Here is a 20,774-nt window from a genome sequence, read left to right as displayed (position 1 = left end):
TTCCTGTATTGTGGCAGCTTCGCTTTTTCCATACAGTTGAAAGAGCACCTGTTCTGTAGCTGGAGGCATAACGCTATACAGTTCTTTTTATTGATAAAAGCAAATTTTGAAAGACTCGTGTGTAAAACCTCTAAGAATGTATACATCTATTATTTTTTTCTTTTCCAATACTATTTAAATCTCCAGTTTTTATTGAAATAATACCTGATGATCCTACAGTGAAGGCCTGTGTTCAGGCAACAGTTATAAAACCACATTGCTCTGTACCTGGCTCCTAATTGTCACATAAGGTAATCATAAACAAACATGTTGATGCACATTGCATAAAAAATGATCCTTTGAATAGGTTTGAGAAGGCTTTACGTCACACTTTTTCCCCGTAAAATATGAGTTCATTACTTATAGGATACTGATGGAACATTTGCAAATACGTAATGAATCTTTACCAGGTTATTGTCTGCAATCTGTAAAATAAGTCTCTGTCATGATTTCACTGTGTTGGGTGATTTTTAATATATGTTCCACAAAGGAACTAGTAGTGTACAACAATGTAGGTTTACAGTTCTAAAACTGTCCCAGCTTATCATGCATTGCACAAATTTTTCCTGAGCACCTTGAGAGATTCAAACCTGAAGGATACTGGCAGCTGGAATTGCAGCCCTGTAATGGGAACAGTTTTATACATGTCTAGTTTTTTTAGTTTAGTGAATTTGATAGTATAAGGGTGTAGGATGGCGTAAAATTGTATTTGGTTGTAGGTTTGTTTGAATATGAATATATATTTTTTAATTCTGAAGCTGCATCTCTCAGTGCATTGCACCATATTATTCTTTGCAGTAGTTGGAAGCTGTATGCCCCAATACAGTCCACAATATTTTTCTAAGCAGCAGTCCAAACTTGCATCTGTTAATGCAGTGCATTATGCTCTTCAAACCAGTAGTTTGGAGCTGGATTGCATGGTTACAGTGTACCATGTCTTTCTAAGCAGTGGTCCAAAGCTGTATCACACAATGCACTATGCCTTCGTAACCAGTAATCCAGAATTTCTCAAGGCAGTGTTTTAACAAGTAGTCAAATGCTGCACCTCTCAATTCAGTGCACTATGTCTTTCTAACCAGTAGTCTGAGCCTACATCTCTCAATGCAGTGCACCATTTTTTAACCGTATTGTAGTAGTTTGGAGCTGTATTCCCAGCAATGAAAGTAACTTTTTTCGGAGTTAGTTAGCACCTTCCACAAACACAAAAGTCACATAAAGGGGGGTAAAACAGAAGAAACCCGCAAATTAATGGCTTCTGGTAAAAGCAGTCTTTACACACAATAATTATTGGTGAATCCTTTGTTTTTCTTATTGCTTCTAAGTGAAACAATTTGGATAATTCACTGCTGTGACATGTAGCCATGGACACTTGATAGAAATGCATTCTGAAACGCAATTTGGCCAGTAAAGCCTTTATAAATGCCAGAAACACAAAAGGAGCAATCCAAAATATTGGCAGCCCCACATCACTCGTCTCTGTCAGTGTCGGGAAACCACAAGGGTTGCCCAATGTACAAAGGTGAAAACTTTTTAGCTGGCAGTGCCCTGGGATTTTTGTATTTTTTCTGCTTTGTTTTCACATGGCAAGCTGGTGTGATATGTAACTAGGCTTTCTAACATGTATAGTATAGAAAAAGGTAAGTATTCTATCTTCTTAGCTCTTTAAAGCCTTTACTTAATAAAAGTGTGCATCCGGGTAAAACAACCAAATTTCAAATCACCATGTCATTATAGCCCTCAAAAATTATATTTGGCTTATAGGGGATTAATACCTCTATTGCTCCTTTTTTAAAGATCTTATTCTATAACTAAAATGTGATAAATTAAATAAGGACATTTTCAGCAAGCACAGGATATTGCAAAAAAAAAATTCAGTGTCTTTGTAACTTTCTCAGAGTTGAAATAGAAGCATAAAACAAAATTTTCTCACTTGTGTAAGTAACCCCCAACCCCTTGTGTAATGGAGATGAACATCTGGATGACAACCGTGGCTGTGTCCAAAGGGGGCCCCACTAGTCCCAGATGCGTCCGGTGCATGACACCCCACTACGCTTTCTGGTTCCATCTCCTAGCCCCCTAACATCATTCTTGTGTCCTATAGTAATAGAGGAGCTGATGGATCGAACCACATGGTAACTCACAATCCCCTAAGTTAGTTGTCAAAGATTCCTAAAACACTGTAGTTTTTAACAAAGCAAAGACAAAGATTCTGTGAGGTAAACGAGTGTTCACTTCATTGAAGAAATTAGGATTTCTGTCTCTGAGATATGTTACAATGACACCAATGCACTGTTAAGCTCACTATAAGGTTAGGCACTCTTCCCAGTGACAATCAGTGTTTGGAGTATTCTCCCCACTGGCCTCCAGTGTGCCATTATCAGTGTAAAGGGGCTCTTCTTACATGTGTATAGGGGCCAATCTGACACTGATTACCAATTTATTACCAATTAAGGACACTTCACTAACAAACACTTTACTAACCATCAATGTAAGGTGACACTTTACCTCTAGTATATTAATGCAGGGGCATTTTAACCAATGAGCATTAAGGAACAATACATTTTTTTACAGGTTGCTTTCTTTTCTGGCAATTTTACAATTTTTGTGGCTGTCAAATAAGATAAGTACCCTGCATTTGTTTTTCCTTTATACATGAAAAGCTGGCACTAAAGAAGCAGAGAACCACTTTAGTTATGGTTAGTCCTTTCTCCTTCCACACTTTGCAATTATTACATTACTAGGACGATGATTTCATAAACCAATAGCGAAATCCAGGTGAGACAGGCTGGATAGATCCATTATTGCATTTCTAAATGTGCCTGGGTTTGGAACTTCTGAGGAGTTGTACAATCTAATTGTCTTCGTATGCCTTACATGTAGCTTACCAGACAGGATACTTAAAATGAACACAAGTTCACTTTAAAGAGGACCTATTTAGATGGCTGTTTTAATGGAGTCCTACTGGGTGGCTGTTTTCCATCTTGAATTTTGTGTTCAATGATAAAGATAGTTGTTGCCCAATTTCCGGAAGTAGTGTAAGATTTAAAGCAGGACACGGTTCTACAGGGTTATGTACAGTGTCATGGCTAGTGATATGACAATGGATTTAGTAAAGTGCTGTGTAATATATATAAAATAAAATAATGGCACCTACCAGTATGGGAGTAATCCCTGGCATTATTAGCTATTTTGATGAGTTCCACTTAAAAGGTAATTCCTGGTATGGAAATGCCTTACCAGCACAAAATTGGCAAAGCATGTTATACATTCTAACAAAAATGCACCCATTGGCGGAAATCGTAATGTAGAATTTTCATGAAAATAAATGCCTAAATGCTAAAAGATATCACTGTAAAAATACAATTCTGTATATTTGTGTGAGAAAATGAAAGATGACATCTGTCAGACTATTTATTGTGGCACTATGCTGGAATAGATTATGTTTTGTTACCCTACACACCTACACTATATGACCAAAATTATGTAGGCACCCATTCAAGTCATTCAGTTCTGGTGTTTCCAGTGAAGAGTTTTGTGAATGCCACATTGTTCTGCCACCTTGTGTCCACAGTTTGTGGAAAGCCTTTTTTTATTCCAGAATGGCTGTGTCTCCATACAAAAACTCAACTAAAACAGGAATAGTTTGTGGGTTCAATGTGGAGTAACCTGGGGATCCTGCACAGATTGCTAAACTCAACCTTAAAACTGTGAACCTAAAAACTGACTATGAGCGAGGTCTTCTCATTGAACATCCGTATCTGACCTCACAAATGCTCCTTTAGTAAATTGCCAAAAAAGTCTTACAGAAACCCTTTATGATCCTCTAGAACAGTGGTCGCCATTGGTGGTCTGCGAGAAAATTTTGGTGGTCCACAAAAAAATTGGAACATTATTTGCAATTTTTATGTTTTATTAATAAAAAAACAAAAATAATCTAATAAATTCTTATATTCTGAATGACAATTTTCGCCTTTATATTGCACTATATTCACAAACTGTACTAGAGACTAGAAAAACAAGAGAGGCGCAACGTGACGTCACTGTAGTATTAAGCTGTATTAGGCAACTGTTACCAAGCCGTATCTGTACAAGCTTCACAAATACGGATTCCCATCTGATTGTTTTATTTTATTTATTTCTCAAATGCTCTTTTAGGTAAGTATGAGCTTAACTGTGTATTTTATTTAACTGTTATATTTAATGGCATCAAATAGTCTGACTTTGATAACTATCATTTCTTGTTTGGTCCTAAATTCCAACTAAATAAAGCCATAATGAGTGAGAAAAAGCAAACAAATATTTTGCATTCCTTTAGTAATACCAAAGATAATGCAACTAATGATAATAGTAACAATAGTCATAGTTCACTTAACCGTGAGCTGATCAATGAACCCCACAATCATTGTCAGGCACCATTAGAAAGATCATTATTTTACAAATGTATTTATCTTTTTAAAAAAATTATAATAATGGTCCGTGGGATTGAAAATGAGGAATTAAATGGTCCATGAGGTCTGAAAGGTTGGCAACCACTGCTCTAGAACGACTTCTATACCATTGGAGGCTGGTATAGCAGGAAGTTTATATTATGAACTTTTGTTTTTGGAATGGGATGTCAAACAAGCCTAGCACAATGCATTGGGAACATACTATATGTTATATGATTTACTACGGAGCAACTTTGACGCTCAAAACATCAAAGATTTTCATTGGCCATTCAGCTGTCATTCATCCCTGGTCAATATGTGGGAATTCTGGCTGATGTGAATTTATAAAGGGGATTTCTAGAGTCACTTTGCATTTACACAGAGGGGGGAAGAGATTTGCTGAAGGGGAAGGATTGCTTCTCTTTTTTTTAGAGGTTTTTCTTTTTTTAAGAATGAGAATTTTTTAAAATTTTTATTTAATAGAATAATTTGCAAACAAGGCAACCTAAAGACTTTTTTTAAAAAGCCCCTTTCAAGATGAGGATTCAAAATGCAAAGGAATGTCTTGAAATCTAGAGGCTAGCTCATCAGTTCAGTCATATTGAAACATTTGTCCTTACTCAATTTAGCATAACTCATTATGGTTAAAATCAAAGGTTGAAGTTCAGTTGATACACATTTGCTGCACATAGGTTGGGTTTGTACAGACATACAGCTAGCTAGCTGCACAAATATAGCTTTTCCTATATAGCATTATTTAACATAAAAACAAGACGTGCCTCAGTAATAAAATAAGTGGTCGATTGAGACTGATCTTCCAAAGTTTAGCTACAAAGCTATGGGGGTGTTAGAAAGTCAGTTCTATGTCTGTGAACAAGGAACTTCATGTAACTCCTGACCTGTGTGCAGCACACTTCTGCTTCAAAAGTAATGTGAAAACTTAAAAGTGTATCTGTACCCAAAAGTTTTAAGTTTTTGATGGAATGAGAAAAAGTTAAAACTATTGTCAGAGTGAACAACCCAGCCATGCTGGGGGGAACTCATAACTTCTTCACTTTGCTATGTTACTGCGGCTCAGTTGTACCACCTCCAGCAGCCCTGTCAGCCCTTAGATATAGAGGATGGAGAGTCGAGGAAGGTCCTCCTAAGCTTTTCCTTGGCTTGATGTGTTACATGACAAAGCTGAGAAATTTAGGATGACGTCTCTCACTCTGCAGGGTGCCCATGTATCTCAGGTTTGGTAAGTGTACAAATGGAAGAGGGGAGTTTCCTGGGCAAAGGAGGTTACTGATAGGGGGTGGGCTTGCCAACAAAAGGGTGGTTTTGCTATAACAGCTTTATTTTTTTTTTGGTAAAGAAGGGTTTGCGAAAATTGGGGGCTTTGATAGGGATGAGAGTGCCACAATTCTTTGTGTGTTCACATATTGCCAGTTAGTTGTGCCAATATAGTCATAAATATCTGAATATTGTCTGCATATTGTCCTGTTTCTTCACAGCCTTTTTATTTACCAGAAACTATATAGTTATAGGTAGGAAACTGCAACAAAGTTAAAATTGTGATTGTGATTGAGATTGTGCTAGGCATACATCATATTTACAGCTGTAATTATGAATAATTTTAAATCAATTCTTGCAATCTATAAGTAATCCTTGTACATTTCCACTTGTTTGAGATTGGCATTTACTGACAGGGCAGGTGATCTTTCATAACCTGCAGAAATATTTACAGATACAGAAAATGTGGCTTCTACAGACATCTACTTCTCATAATAACCTAAAAAGACTTTCAAATAGAATAAATGGGTGATAGGAGCTTTCCTGGGACAGCACCCAATTATTGGTATGTATGGGGATCCCTGTAGATTAGAGATCAGTAGTACTTTTACTAAATGCTAGGTCTTGGTCTCCCTTGTATACATGTGGAAAAGAAACCCACAGATTTCTTTTGAATCAGAGATTGGTCTTCTGGCTCCATCACAATCTTTAGGGTTTCCTCACCAATGTCTGGGGGCTTTGCATGTGTTTCCAGTGAAAGGGGAAGGGGGTGCACACTTCCATCAGCAAGCGCACATAGTTTTTGCAGGAAGCATTGTTTTTAGTTTTAAAATAGCAGCATATTTCAAAGTTGGTTTGTGTTGAAAGTCAAACTTTTGTAGATATTGCAATCAAACTTTATTGTTGTTTCTTAGATTTCCCAGTACTGAACAGAATGGTCTTACCATGTCCTTTATCAATATGATGGGGGCTCTACCTTTATTGTGCTCACCTAAACATTCCCAGTATTGTATACTTTTCTAGCCCCTTATAATATTCCCTGGTAAAAATAAAAGTATTTTTTTGGTTAAGAAAGGTTAGAACGTTTGTTAGGTTTCCCATTGAAGAGATGTATTTCCTTATTTCCTGTTAAGCCAGTGGCAGCAAGTGTCCTCTTAGAACCTTAATCAGGCTTTGACTACTTGTGTCTTCCTCTGAATGTAAAAAAATACAAAACTCAGGGGTTGCAAATGACAGACGAATACAAACAATGACACAGGCGAAGGAGGACCCTGCCCAAAAGAGCTTACAATCTAAGAGGAGGGCGAAGTTGTTTTGAGAACCCAATAAATAATTTCCTAATTGGAAGATACTCAACTTCTGTTAAGGTTGCAATGGAAAAGTTTGAATTTACACATTATTTTTATTCTTAATTAAATTGGTCATCAAGGCAATTAGAGAATAACCTTCCTAATGGGGACCCAGACAATAAAAAATTTTAAAAAAAAAGGTTCAACTTCAACTAAAGTTAAAGAGATGATTGCTACAAGTTTCTGTATTTAACCATCCACTGTGAACTGTTATCCTTCATGGAAATTCATCTTTATTTCCAAGAGCGCCTAACACATTCCTTAGCTGTTAGGTGATATAATAGACAAGTATTTATCTATCTTCTCTTTTGGGATAACCATCAGAAGATTGCTTACATGCTGCCAAAACCCTCTTGTTGAGATAATTTCTTTTATTTGCTTAAGTAGTGATCCCTTTTATAGTAACAGAACTCGAATAAAAGAAAAAGGAGTCAGTTTAGGTCAAGGTGAAATTTATTACCCACACAGCATACGTATTTCCCTCCAAACACATTTCAAGAATCCATCACTTTCACTGAAAACTAGTCAATTAACATGTTAATAATACAAAAGCAACAACTTTAACACTGAACAGACAAGACCTTTGCTGTATGTAAAGAACTCCATGTAGCATCAGACGTAGCCACCACATGAAATCTTACAAACATGCTAAAATGTTCATTTATGACATTTTTAATTTATTTTGACACTTTCTATAATTCCCTGACCATGTAAATGTCCACATTTTATTTATTTCTTGAATCTTAAAAGTACATTGTGAGAGAACACCATTGACTTTATATGGCATCACACTTGATTAAGGCAAGAAAACACAAATTTGAGACAACTGTGCAGAGTGATTGAGGTACATGGTGGGAAAACAAAAAATCCACTGGCCAATGGGGAGTCAAGGACAAGTAATAATAAAAAAAAGACCAGCAGCATCACCTTCTTTATAATATTTTGGTTGTTAATTGATGCCTATGTAATACTTACACAAACAAGGACTATTGGCACTACCCAAACATTCCATGCTTTATTACATCAACTTAACACTTCTGACTGGCTGAACCAGAAGTTATTCTGGTTAATTATTAAGGAAACAAAAGTGCTACCACAGACCCGAATATTTTTCGTAGGTCTTATTCTTGAAAACATTGGTAAAGCTTAATTTCCTGCTTATATTGCCCATTAAAGTTGGGCAATCTTTAATGAGCCTCATTAGAAGCTGAAGACTGACTTTGTATGGTAATTTTCCTAAAGCCCAAATGTCTCAAACATGTCACATAGGCGTTACCTTCTGAACATGAAAAAGGCTGACATATTACAGAACAGCACAAATAAAGGGATATTTTTGCAATGTGAAAGTATTCCTTAGGCTAGGCCCCGGAACTTCCATCCTTTTTAGCTTAAAGGTAGGACAACATCCATTCCCTGCTTGTGGTAATCAAACTTTTCTCCAAAGAAACTGCATTCACACAGCTTACGATTGACAATAGGTGTCTTTTAATGTGCTTTGGAAAACAGGCGCAGATAAAATATTTACTTGACAAATATTAAACTTTGGAAACAGCAGAATGGGAACACATTGTGCATTTAGATGTCCCCCCCAGCTTTCATTACCCAAAAGTGCAAGGAATTTGGCATTTTGTTGCCGTTCAATGAACAATAAATACTGTGACGTTATATAAGGGTTTTCAATATCATTTAAATTTTTTTCCTCTCATCTATTAATTGCAGCAATATGCATAAATTTCACAGAATTAGCTTTAGCATTTCTGTGCATAGGTCACTCCAATTGGAAGTCATACATTATGAAGAATAATACACATGCATAAATCCCTCCATTACAAATAAATCTGATTTTTGTTTCCACTCTCATGCAAAATGCCTTCTGGAAAAAAGTTTTTTTTCTTCTGAAGAAGCAGTACACACTAGAAATCTTATCGGAGCCCTCAGACACAACCACCATTTAGGGATGAGGCTTTGGCAAAAAAAAAAATGATACCAGTTGGTTTGCTTGCAGGCAACCAGTGTGGCCTTTTACTAAGCAAGCTTTAAATGCTATTAAGAAGCCTTAAGCCACCTACAGATGTCCGATGGACATTGTCGATGGAAATAATCTTTCATGATCAGTTCCAGTGACAAATAAATGAACGAGTTGTGCACACAGCACTCCTGTTCTATGAAGAAGAGAGAAGACAGGACGAGTGAGTGGCATCCTGTGGTGCTTTCCTCCATAGGATTAACCAGCGGTCATTTCCCACAAGTTGTTCATCAACCACATCGAGGGACCACTGTACAATTCAGATTTTTGCCCAAGATCAGGACGATCGTTCACCTCAGGTGACTATCATCTGAAGTGTGTACGTAGCTTTAAGCCGCATACACACCTGCAATTATTGTCGTGGGAAAGGATCTTTCACGATCCTTTCCCATAACAAAAGACTGAGAGATGTATGAACAAGTGCTGTACATCACCGTTCTGCTCTATGGAGACGGGAGGGGGAAAACGACAGAGTGGCACCCTGCTGCGTGCTCTCCCCCTTCCCTTGAATTACAATCGTTCCTCGTCCATAGATCCGCCAGGATGGTTGTTCGGACAATGGGCGCTGTACACACACCAGATTCTCGCCCAATATCGGCCCTGAGCCGATTATCGGGCGAGAACCATTAGACATGTGTACGTAGCCTTAGACATATTTACAATGGCCACTGAACTGAAGGTGTTATCTACCTCATTGTAAGAAATAGAAGGCCCACTTAATGGAATTTTTTTTTTTTTTTAACTTTTAAGGGTAACACTTACACTGCACCAATTCTTGCATCTGTCGTGTAACTTTCTAAACTATGTTGCAGCTGTTTCTATTCCACCATTACTGCCCATCAGTAAAGCTTGGAGCTCAGCCAACAGGCCATGTCTATCTCCAACACACTCAACATTTCCTAATTGTTTACAGGTCTGCAGGTTATTCTGCTGGTAAAGGTACACTAAACCGGCAGTCATCCTGGGGCTTTTCTGCCTCTGGCCTCAATTTTTATAAACGTTACTTTGGCTTTGGTAGTTTCTGAGCTACTAATGCCAAATTGATATGCAGCAAGTGAAGTCAAAACATTTTATTGTATTTGTCTTAAATCAGGGAACACTGATGTGGATAAGAATGTATGCCAAGAGAATAGACATTTTAGAGGTCAGTAACATCAGCCCCATACATATTTCTCTTGATAGGGGTTCTTTTAAGAATTGTTCCAGTGTGTTATGGAGAACAGATAGCAATCTGAATAATCAGGTCACCATTAGCAACAGGTGTTTCTTTTGGATAAGTGATGTGTGCCAAACCAGCCAAACTTTTCATACAGTCACAAGGAAATAGTACCACGGACTAACCCACTAGAACTAAATCTTGGCTGCCACAAGTAACAAGTGCGGTCCAACAGAACAAACTAAACCTACCTACATTACCTCTTTCACATGAATAACCATAAATTCATAAAGCTTACACATTTCATGTCACTTTAAAAAATTACCCTTTAGGTCCCAGTACACTATAATAATATTCTAACAATGAATGAATTTTATGACTGTGCATTATACACATTTCAGCAAGTTTTCTGTGTGCTTGGGGACTGGAGGGTGCAGGGGGGGGGGAGACAGACAAAATTGATTTACCCTTGTCTGTACCAACTACAGGCTCTTTTTGTGCCTAAACCATCATGCTAGCATTTCTTTAGCGTTCACATCGCAAGACTGGATTCTGGGTTGTCTAGCAGCTGTATGATAGCTACATACTATTAAAAGAGTATATAACTAAATGTTCTTGCAATCCAGAAATGCACAAATGTAAATTAATAGTCTTTTGTACTTTTTTATTCTTGATTATTAAAAAAAAAAAATCAGATATTATGCCACCAAAGCGCTTGTGAAAATGCCATATATACCCTCATAGCGTGAGATTTTGAGTTTCTTCACATGCTTTAAATACATGGTATGTCATTCCCTTAACTCCTACGTCTAATTATAGAAACATTTTTTTTCTCTATTCTAAAGGTGATAATGACCATTTTTATGGAAAGTCAGACCCTAAAAAACAGTGAGAAAGAGAAATTGAATGAACAATTCTGGAAAGCTTATGCTGCTCTCAGTTTGTTAGCTTCTAAGTATTCATTGTGTCCTGTGGTAAATGTTATGAATCTGAATTGTTTAATGTTCTCTATTATGCAAACATTCCATCAATATCTGTAGATTTTGGTAGATGAGCAATGAACACATTTTTTACAAATTTCTAAAAAAAAAAAAAAAATCAGATTAACTTGAAACCAGCTCTGAACTGTTTAGCTGTAGACACAATTGGAACAATTCATCCTTGAATTTTAGAAACATTGGAGTCATTCAAGTGGGGTCTCAGCTCCTGCTAACCTCCTTTTCCAATGCCCATGGTTTTTATTACAGATTAGAAATCTGGCTAAAAAAGCCTCTGATGTAAACTTTGAGGATGAATCCCTCCATAGTGCCTGACAGAGGTCGGTAAGGCCTTCTTTAAAGCCTATTAAGAATATGAAAATGTGTTTGGTAAAAACATGAAAATATCTGAGCATTTAAATGCCTACTATTGTAGTATTTTAAACAGGTAAAAGGGAAAGGAGACAACAAAAAATAATTATAAAGCTTCTTTTCTCTGCACTGATGATATTCTGCAAACCTAGATAACTTTTGCACTAATATAAAATAGTGGACTACTTAAACGAACATGCTACGATATACCGAGTAATTGTGCCTCTTCAGACAACCATGTAAACTAACCTCTAGCATCCAAATTTAGTCCAATAAATTCTTTCTATAGATGTAACTAAAGCAAGAGAACTCTGGTTGTTTGGAGTTAATGAATTTTGCACACTATAATTTCTTCCTGCAATGCTATGCTTTAGTTTTTGGCTAACTCATCTTTCTTTGTTTTTTCTATTTTTAGATGGGTCTTTTTTTTTTGGTCCTTTAAAATTATACACATTCCTCAAACAACAGTAGGGCAAAGTCATTTTGAAGACAACACATCAGTATTCACAAAAGCCAGAACACTAAGCAAAGACTATAACAAGATAGATTCCTGTTTTTTTCTGATAGAGCGGACTTGCCATCTTGCCATCTATTATTACTCAGCTATGTAACTAGGGTTCATTAAAGTTACTGAGATTTAATAACACTCTAGAGATATTCAATATATGGCTGCATCCACGGTGGGAATATAACAAGTAAACTTTTAAGGTTTAAAAATGACAGCTCACATATAGAATACACTTAAAATTGCCTTGAAACGTTTAACTTAAAAAATGTTTGTCAAACACTCCTTTAAAGCTATAGATGGGAAGATCAACATTTTATATGATTGTGGCAGGACAGAAAACAAGACTGCCTAAGCCTTAATAAAAACTGAAAAAGGAATGAGTAGCAAGATCTCCAGTACAAATGCAGTTTCCAGCTGCACTGCACCATGGTATAAGCTCCCAGAAGAAAACTGTAAAAGTGTGAGGTATTGAAGGTGTAGGAACCATATTGAATCCAGTGAACCTGAGGTAACTCTACCATTTTTTTAGGGTATGATCAGAAAAAAGGTCATTAACACTCTAAAAGAAGGAATTAAAAAAAACTATACAAGGGCATTTCCAGTAATCAAAAATCCTTATGTCCACTTAACCATCTACTTACTTCAGGATTGGAAACTTTTTAAGCAGTAAAATAATATATTATAAAAATGTTTATAAAATAGCAGCACACTCAGTGAAACAATACAGCTAAGTACTGTTAATGTGAATAAGAATGAAACAAATTTTAGCTCCATAGCAGCGCAAAACAAAACAAAAAAATAAACAAAAAATATATATTTTCTCCTCATATCAACCTTTATAGCTGATACATGGTGAACCCCATTTTAAATTGTGTTTCAATCAATTTTTGTCTTTTGTTTCAAATTGCAAACAAAACTATGTCAACTGTATCATACAATTAATTGTGCAACAGCATTAGAAAATACATATATAAAATTAAAATAAAATGATGCCAAATTGCTGTAGCAACCACAAGAATAAGAAGAAAAAAAAACAAATTCAAGTACACTGGCACAAATTTTTTTCACTAAACAAAATTTCTGGATGTTTACCGTTTTGTCACCAGCAATTTTATCATAGTTATCTGAAAAAAGATATAATTAAATGTATTGAACCCTGTAAGGCCTACGGCTCTAGCAATAAGTTTAACCGAAGGGGTTAACATCCTTCAGGGTCATGAAAGAACAAAAGAAAACAATACTTTAGTTTCTGATACATCCGGAATGTTCTTAAAGGAATGTCATCCAACTGCAGGTGTTGAAAAATCCAGCAACACCAAAATGCCTTCAGGCTGTTGTGGGGGTCACAGAGGCAGAATACAATGTGGTGGGGTCAGCAAAAATTTTCATAAACCATCCCATTTATCCCTTGGGAACTATTTTCAAAGTGCTTTTTCGAATGAAATGGTTTACAAAAATGCTAACTGCAGACCAGCCATGGAATACAACAGTGGAAGTGGGAAAAGAGGATATTTTTAAAGGGCAATGTCTTTACAAAGTGGGACTGATTTATTAAAGCTCTCCAAGGCATGTGATTTAACATGGGTGATCCAGCAAACCTGGAATGGTTTCATAAAAGTAATTTGCTAATTGTTAGCAAATGTTTTCAATCCTGGACCAGATCCATTTTAGGTTTGCTGGATCACCCAGCTTCACTGATGAAAGTGTATCTTCTCCAGTCTTGGAGAGCTTTAATAAATCAGGTCCAATGAGCCTAATATTATATAATAGTAATACAATGAAGACTAGTGAAGAAAGACTAACATGGGAGAACCTGGGTGATCCCACAAACATGTACTGGATTGAAAAATTTTGCCAACAGCAAATTATTTTAAAAACCTGTTCTAGGTTTGTTGGAACATCCAGGTTCTTTCATGATAGTCTATTTTCACCAGTTTTCACTGATATAGCATTTAGCAAAAAAAAAGCCCTGCCTGAAGTTCAGAGCTTATTGAGAAGACATCAGACCAACCAGCTCCTGTTACATCATGGTGACTTTTCACAATATTGTTTTTTTTTTAGCTAAAAGCCCACTTAAATTTGTGATATCCCTTTAGAGGCTCCCATAATGTAAAAAGGAGCTGTGTTCAGAATGACAAGGTGTACCTTTTTCTTTCAGCTTGCTAGGACCATATATTGTTTGCCTTTACAAGGCATTTTAAACTGTACTTATAAAAACCAATTTTACACTGTAAAATAGGGCAATAAAAAAAAATCTACAGCTTAAAAGGTAGACAAATTGAAGCCCAACTGGACTTTAGGTTGAGTTCACTGTCCTGTGTTACAGTCTCAAAAGTGAAGTTGGGCTTGACCAATTTTGCGATCCACAGTAGGCTGTAAACACCCTCTCTATGTCTACCTATTTTCTAAGGAAGGGAAAAAAAGTCAAAAGGGGAAAAACAATTGTTAAAAAAAAAAACCCAAAAAAAACATCTGCCTTAGGCTTGCAAAAATAAAGCATCTTTTTTTCGGTAGCAGCTACCATAGATAGCAAAAGTAAACAAAAACTAAACAGGAGATTGAGAAAGCACCTCTCATTAGATTACAATAAAAACAGAACAGATCCCAATTTAATATCAATGTCCCAAAAAGTAAGAAAACTGCTTCAATCTCTTAAGGGATCATTCTGACTTTCGGCCTCTAGGATCCAATAGTCTTTTGCCTTGCAATCTACACATGAAGAACAAACCACAAATACCCGCTCACACCCTCTGCGGCATCTAGCGGGAGAGGTGTAAGCGACTACAAAAGAAAAAAAAAAAAAAGAAACATCTAAAGTTTTATCCCACAAATGCAGACTTACAATTTTATAGCTAAGTTTTATGCTTACATAAGCACTTAATTTTAAACAATATAATAATAACAGCAAATATCAAATAAATTGTGGGATTCCCTTCTAAATGGACATGACAGGCACCAAACACTTAACAATTCATTTTTTTCTTTTTTTTTTGTATTTAAAATAGTTTTTAAATATTTTTTTCCTAAGTGGGAGCAGATATAAACGGGTTGTTCTACGAATACAGAACAAAGGAGAAAACAAAGAAAGACTCTTTCGCTTGGCGGGAGTCCTCACAGGTTGATGTCTCGCACGTCTGTTGGGGTGCTGGCCTGGTCCAGTTCGTCCATGGTTTTAGTTGTGTTTCTTTGCTGTGCATGTTGTCCGTTTTGTCTGAGGCTGCTGACCAGCACAGATTCAATCTGTTCTTGACAAGCTTTAAGGCAATCCTGTGGGGTAAAAAAGAAAAAAAACAGAAAAAGGTTAAAATAGAATAAATAAAACTGAAACAGGTAAAACAGCTAAATACACAAATAAAATGCATACGCATGAGACCCGTGGTTCCCAGATTGTTGTGAATTTTTGCAACGTGGTCATGAACCCTGGCTGTGAGGTGTTCCATTAACTGGACATCCTTAATTCGAGCATACAAATCTGAGAATTCTGGGGGGTGTGGGGGTTAGTCGATTTCCAATGTCTCAATATGAGGCATTTAGCTGCAGTCAAAACAAGAGAAGCCAATTTTTGGCCAAGTTTAGAAAGGTTTTGTATGGGCAGGTCCAATAGATGTGTAACAACATCCATGGCTATCTGGATCCCAAATATATTGCCTCCAGCAGAATATTGATTAGTTTCCAGTAAGGAGCTAAGATTGGGCATGTCCAGAATATTCGGTACCTACGTCCCTCTGGCATCTCCGCTTTCTAACCGAAGCCTATTAGGTGAACTGTGAAAAGCAGCAGACTGGGGAGGTCATTTATCTGCTCACTCCTCTTACAGACATGCTTGTTGTCAACACATTTGCAAGTATAACACCTGTTCTCAGTCCTGCATAGTTCCAGTACTGCTGTATTTGATAAATCCAGTCAAAATTAGGTACTAGTAGGTTTACAATAATACAAGTTTTGCTTTTGCAGAGCTTGTTACCTACTTTTAGGGTAACATAGATAATGTATGCTGTGGTATGTCTCCAAAGCTACAGGTGTACCAGCAGCCTCTTAACTGCAAAAAATTGGTCAGTGCAGGAAATATTCACCACTGTCCATGCAGAAAGTATGGTGGTATGGGGAACATGAAATGTGTAATTTCTTTCATGATGAAAATGGGAAAAACGTCTTCAAGTGGACTTAATTAAAAAAAAAAAAAAAGATTTCTGCTTTATATCTTGGATAGTCTTATAGCTGTATTTCGGCTGTGTGATCTCCAGATGTGGAGTAAGATTTGGTAATGTCACTACTTTCCTGTTGACTGTTCTTGCTGAGGAGGAAGTTCTATCTGAGGGCTTGAAGTGAAAGGATCTCCCTGCTTCTCTTTTATCTGTTCGGTGGATCTGTGCTTCCTCCACCTCTCCTCCTGCTTCTTGAATACTCTTCCACCAACCATTAGACTGGCTGTCATGAGGAAGACTGCTGTGACATAAAGATACAAAGCCTTTCCCTCTATTAAGATGAACCAGGATACAGAAACCGCTCAGAACAAATAAGTCAGTAATGAGGAAGAGATCAGATTCCGGTAACTTCAAGGCAGTATTGATGAGGTTTGCTTTGTATTCTGTCTCTATATGAATGGGTTTCCTAGTTCAGGTGCTTATTAAGTGTACATGAACTCCCACTTTTCTCCCAAAATTGAAACCAGATATATTATTTTTTAAATATTGTCTTATTTTGGAGGAAGGTACACTGGCTGACTCCAGCTGTTTGTCTAAGCTGAATATATTAAAAATGTGTCCTGATTTCCATAACAGGTTCTGAATTCACCAACACACAAAAGCATAAATCAATAAGCAGTTCCTTAAAGATACATTAGCTTATTTAGGAAGGAAATGCCAACAATGAAGCTTAATCCCAACAGCATCCAGTTATCCTTGATCCGCACACTAAAGGATTAAGTGTTGTATGACTGACAAAACACTAGATATTCTATTAAAATGCCACATAAGCAAACCCCCTCCTAGGAAAAGTCTCATCTTTCCTACAGAACAACTACATTTATATGTTGCTGCCTTCTGTCCACTCTGCTATGCCCCTAACGTGTATATCAGTCTGTGGCGGCAGACCTACCTGCCAATTGTCTGTTTTTTAAAGAAAATGTTTTTGTATGTCTGCTGAACAATGAGATAAAACATTAAAAGTTTCCTCTGACTTTAAAAAATTGCTGTCACTCATCCTGGGGGTTGCTTGTCTACTTAACCCTTAAACAGTCAGCAGAATCCTTGATGCATTGTGCTCCTATCCCTGGAGGATTCTGGGTGCTCCAGGGGTTAAGCAGCTGACACGTTTTGCATCAACTTTCATGGTACAAGATAAATGGAATTCCACAGATTCTTCAGCATTATTTGAAACTAGAATGGATCTTGTGAACTAGCGTGGGAACAGTACTGTGTGCACTGCTCCCCAGACTGCTAGTTTAACAAAGATTAGGAACCAAGGGGACAGAAAGCTCTAAAACCCAGTCTTGTATTTCTTAAATATTTAAAGGGCAACAGGTAGAAAACATTTACTGATTGGCAAATGCAAGAGAGAAAATACTGTGAAATGTTGTAACATAGATTTGCAACAATTTGCTAAGCCACTGATAACAATAAATAATTTAATTCTTTGTAAAAAAAAAAATACTTGTTTACCTTTTTTTTCTTTGCTAATCTCCTGCAGTTTTTTCATTTTCCTGTCAACATGAACTCAAGGAAAACCTGCAATTTCTTCCTAATGGTGGACTATGCCTCTGAAATAGCCAATGGAATCTCATGTGACAGGGTGGCAATGCTGTTGCCCTCTTAAAGCGTACCTAAACTCAGAAATTTCAATTTACATAAAAAGGGTAGACAACCCTTTTATGTTAAGTAAAAATTCTGTTAGTTTAGGTTTTTTCAGTGCAGCACCCTTTTTTTTTTTAGGCCTAGGCGATGGAGAATGGAGCACAAAGTCTACTGGGATATCTATGTCACGCATCCCAGTAGGCTCTTGGGTACTCCTTCTGCACATGCCCGAGCGGGACCCAATGGAGGATACCTCCAGGCCAATCGACTGCGCTGTATTTTTTTTTTGTTTTTGGCACTTTTCAGTTTAGTTCTTGAAGGAGAAGAGGACAAAGTATTGTAATCCCATAAGGCTGAGTTTTCCAAGACTTTTTTCTTTACCAAAATATGAATTTTTAAAAGCTTTTACAGCAAATTCATCATCTGAATAGTGATAGACTCATTACCAAGCAGTCTGAGAAAGGCTGCAGTGCCCTGGAAAGACACCCTTATTTTACAGACACTACAAGAACTAAGCTTCCCTGCTGCCCATGCCAATAAATGTAAATAAATGTGCTAAAGATTAACATAAATCTTCTTATGAACTCACAACTAAAACAAACTAAAACTAAGACTTCCTATGTTCTCCTGTAGTGCAAGGTCACTTTGAAGCAGAGTTGTCCACAATATGGCTTGTGGGCCAGACCCCCTTCCCTACTGCCAACCTACTTTGCTTGGCCTGCAGACGCCCACCTAATAAACAGCAGCAGCCCCTGCTACTATACCTTGTGCACAAAGCTGGCACAGAAATTCTTGTTTTCTTCATCTGATGTGGATTATGTCATCAGTCACAGACAGAATCATAGGGATGTTGCTCATTGTACTCCAGACCTTTGCTCTCAATGTACATTATATACTACTCCTGATACCTACAAAATGTACCTTACATACTTCTGACCCCTGCACTTTGTACAATACACCTGTGCAAACATATATATATATATCATTTTGGATTGCAGAAAGTTTGGTACATGTCACATCCACTGCTTTATAAATAGTAATAAACTATATTAACCATATATGTATATTTGTTATACAGATTGCTGATTTTCCCTAATACAAAATAAAATGGTATGACACATTCTTTCTGTGGTAAAAAAAATATATTTCTCAGTATCATCAGGAATTTCCTCTAGGAGGACAGGAAATGATCAGCATGAGCTGTATCTAAAAGTCTGCAAATCTTTGCCAGTTTTTAATTGCCAAGCGCACACGGTTGTCATCAGAATCGTATTTTAGTTTGAACGGTTGGGGCCTGAGACTGCCCTGTGCATTTGTAGTGCCAAAGGTTTATTTTAACCACACGTGTTAATCAGAGTGAACAGCCATGTCCACAAGCTGAATTGTAGCACATACACCGCCGGTGGCTCACACTGTAAACGCCTTTCCCCGCTGACTTATTTCCTTGTCGGATGACGCGTCTTATGTGGTTTTGGTGGAATTTTCCAAAAAAAAACACCCATATATTTGGTAGAGTTGCTTTGCTTCTAAGATACTTTTGTAGTACCACTAAAAAACAATTATATTGGGGGATTCCTCAAAAAATGCATACTTGAGATGACCTGTAGTATATCTACAAACTTTTTTCTTTTAGATAGAATTAGGAAATATTAAAACCTCTGTTTACCACTGTTTGTGTCCCCACTGGGGGCATTAACTTTCTGGTATTGTAATAAAAGCAAACAAAAACTATCCAAATGAGATAAAACTCTACTCTATGCAAAGGTAAAAATAGTTTTGGCTTTCAATATACCTAACTTCTTTCATAATAGAACTAATAAAATGGCCAGTCCATTGAAACCTGATATTCTAGATGTTGTGCAGATAGTAAAATTTTGAACACTCAGTTCCTTAACTCTGTTAGGTATACAAGATATTTTACCCAAATTCTTAACATCACTAGATGCATACATATGAAGAAGTTTTGAGCTCCACCAAAAGTTCCAAGAACTTATTAAAACCACAACAGACAGTTCTGAGTTCCCCCAACTTACTATAGTTAGGACAATGGTAAAGTAAATTCTGTTCGTGTTTCCGCCAAGTACCTTTAATTCTTTATTGAAGTGATAGGAAAACTCTCTAAAGCAAAGAGAAAATCCCCCTTAGTTGATGCCAGAAAAGGTCTCCCTAATGGAATTATTTCCCTCCTCTGTTTCCGCGTGTAGAGGAACACATATATCATGAGATGACAAACGCTGACTACAGCATATTGATAACCCTTAAATCATCCAAATGTGTTTGAAGGAATTTTATTGTTTTAACTTTTATGAATATTGTTTATTTAATAAGGTGACATATATTTAATATATATTTCACCATTTAAAGTCACAAATTTGGAATTGTTTTCATTGCATTACTGGATGTGGTTTCCAAACTAGGCCTGTTCCCCTTTGGCAATCTCTAAATTATATCAGAAGCATGGTAAAGAGATGCCACTGACATAAATCCAAAGCACATTGATCCAGGCCTTTATCTCCTGAGCAGAAACACAGCAAAAAAAAATCTGACAATGGTTCTAAGACTGTTTTCAAAACAAAAAAAGTGGCTCTGATACATTTTTCTGTTTATGACTGCAGTTTGAGACCCTTTTGTGTTCATTCAGAATTCATTGACAGGTGCAACTGACCTGTAATTGACCTCCTTCATATTTGTTTTAAGTGGGAGTTGCATTTCCATTGACTTGTATATGAGTGAAAAAGGCCTGTAATCACGGGGCCTAAGGTGGCACAAAAACATTTTTTTCTTTTTGAAAGCAGTTTATCCATCCTTCCTTACAATATGCCAGAAAAGCCTAATGATGATGCAGAGTGGGTG

At 36.8% G+C, this 20,774-nt stretch overlaps 1 protein-coding gene across 1 annotated transcript in view; it reads right to left on the bottom strand.

The window, feature by feature from the left end:
* Positions 1-7,525: 7,525 nt before the first annotated feature.
* CCND2 (cyclin D2) overlaps positions 7,526-20,774 on the bottom strand; it is a 44,452-nt gene continuing 31,203 nt past the window's right edge. The window contains exon 5 of the mRNA XM_072400371.1: positions 7,526-15,396. Coding sequence (XP_072256472.1) covers positions 15,241-15,396 — 156 coding nt within the window. The 3' untranslated portion in view covers positions 7,526-15,240. The remainder of the gene's footprint in view (positions 15,397-20,774) is intronic.

This window comes from Pyxicephalus adspersus, chromosome 2 (genome assembly GCF_032062135.1).
Source record: "Pyxicephalus adspersus chromosome 2, UCB_Pads_2.0, whole genome shotgun sequence".
Lineage (NCBI taxonomy): Eukaryota > Metazoa > Chordata > Amphibia > Anura > Pyxicephalidae > Pyxicephalus > Pyxicephalus adspersus.
The sequence above is the reverse complement of the archived record's forward strand: the minus strand, read 5'-3'. Positions and strand labels throughout refer to the sequence as shown.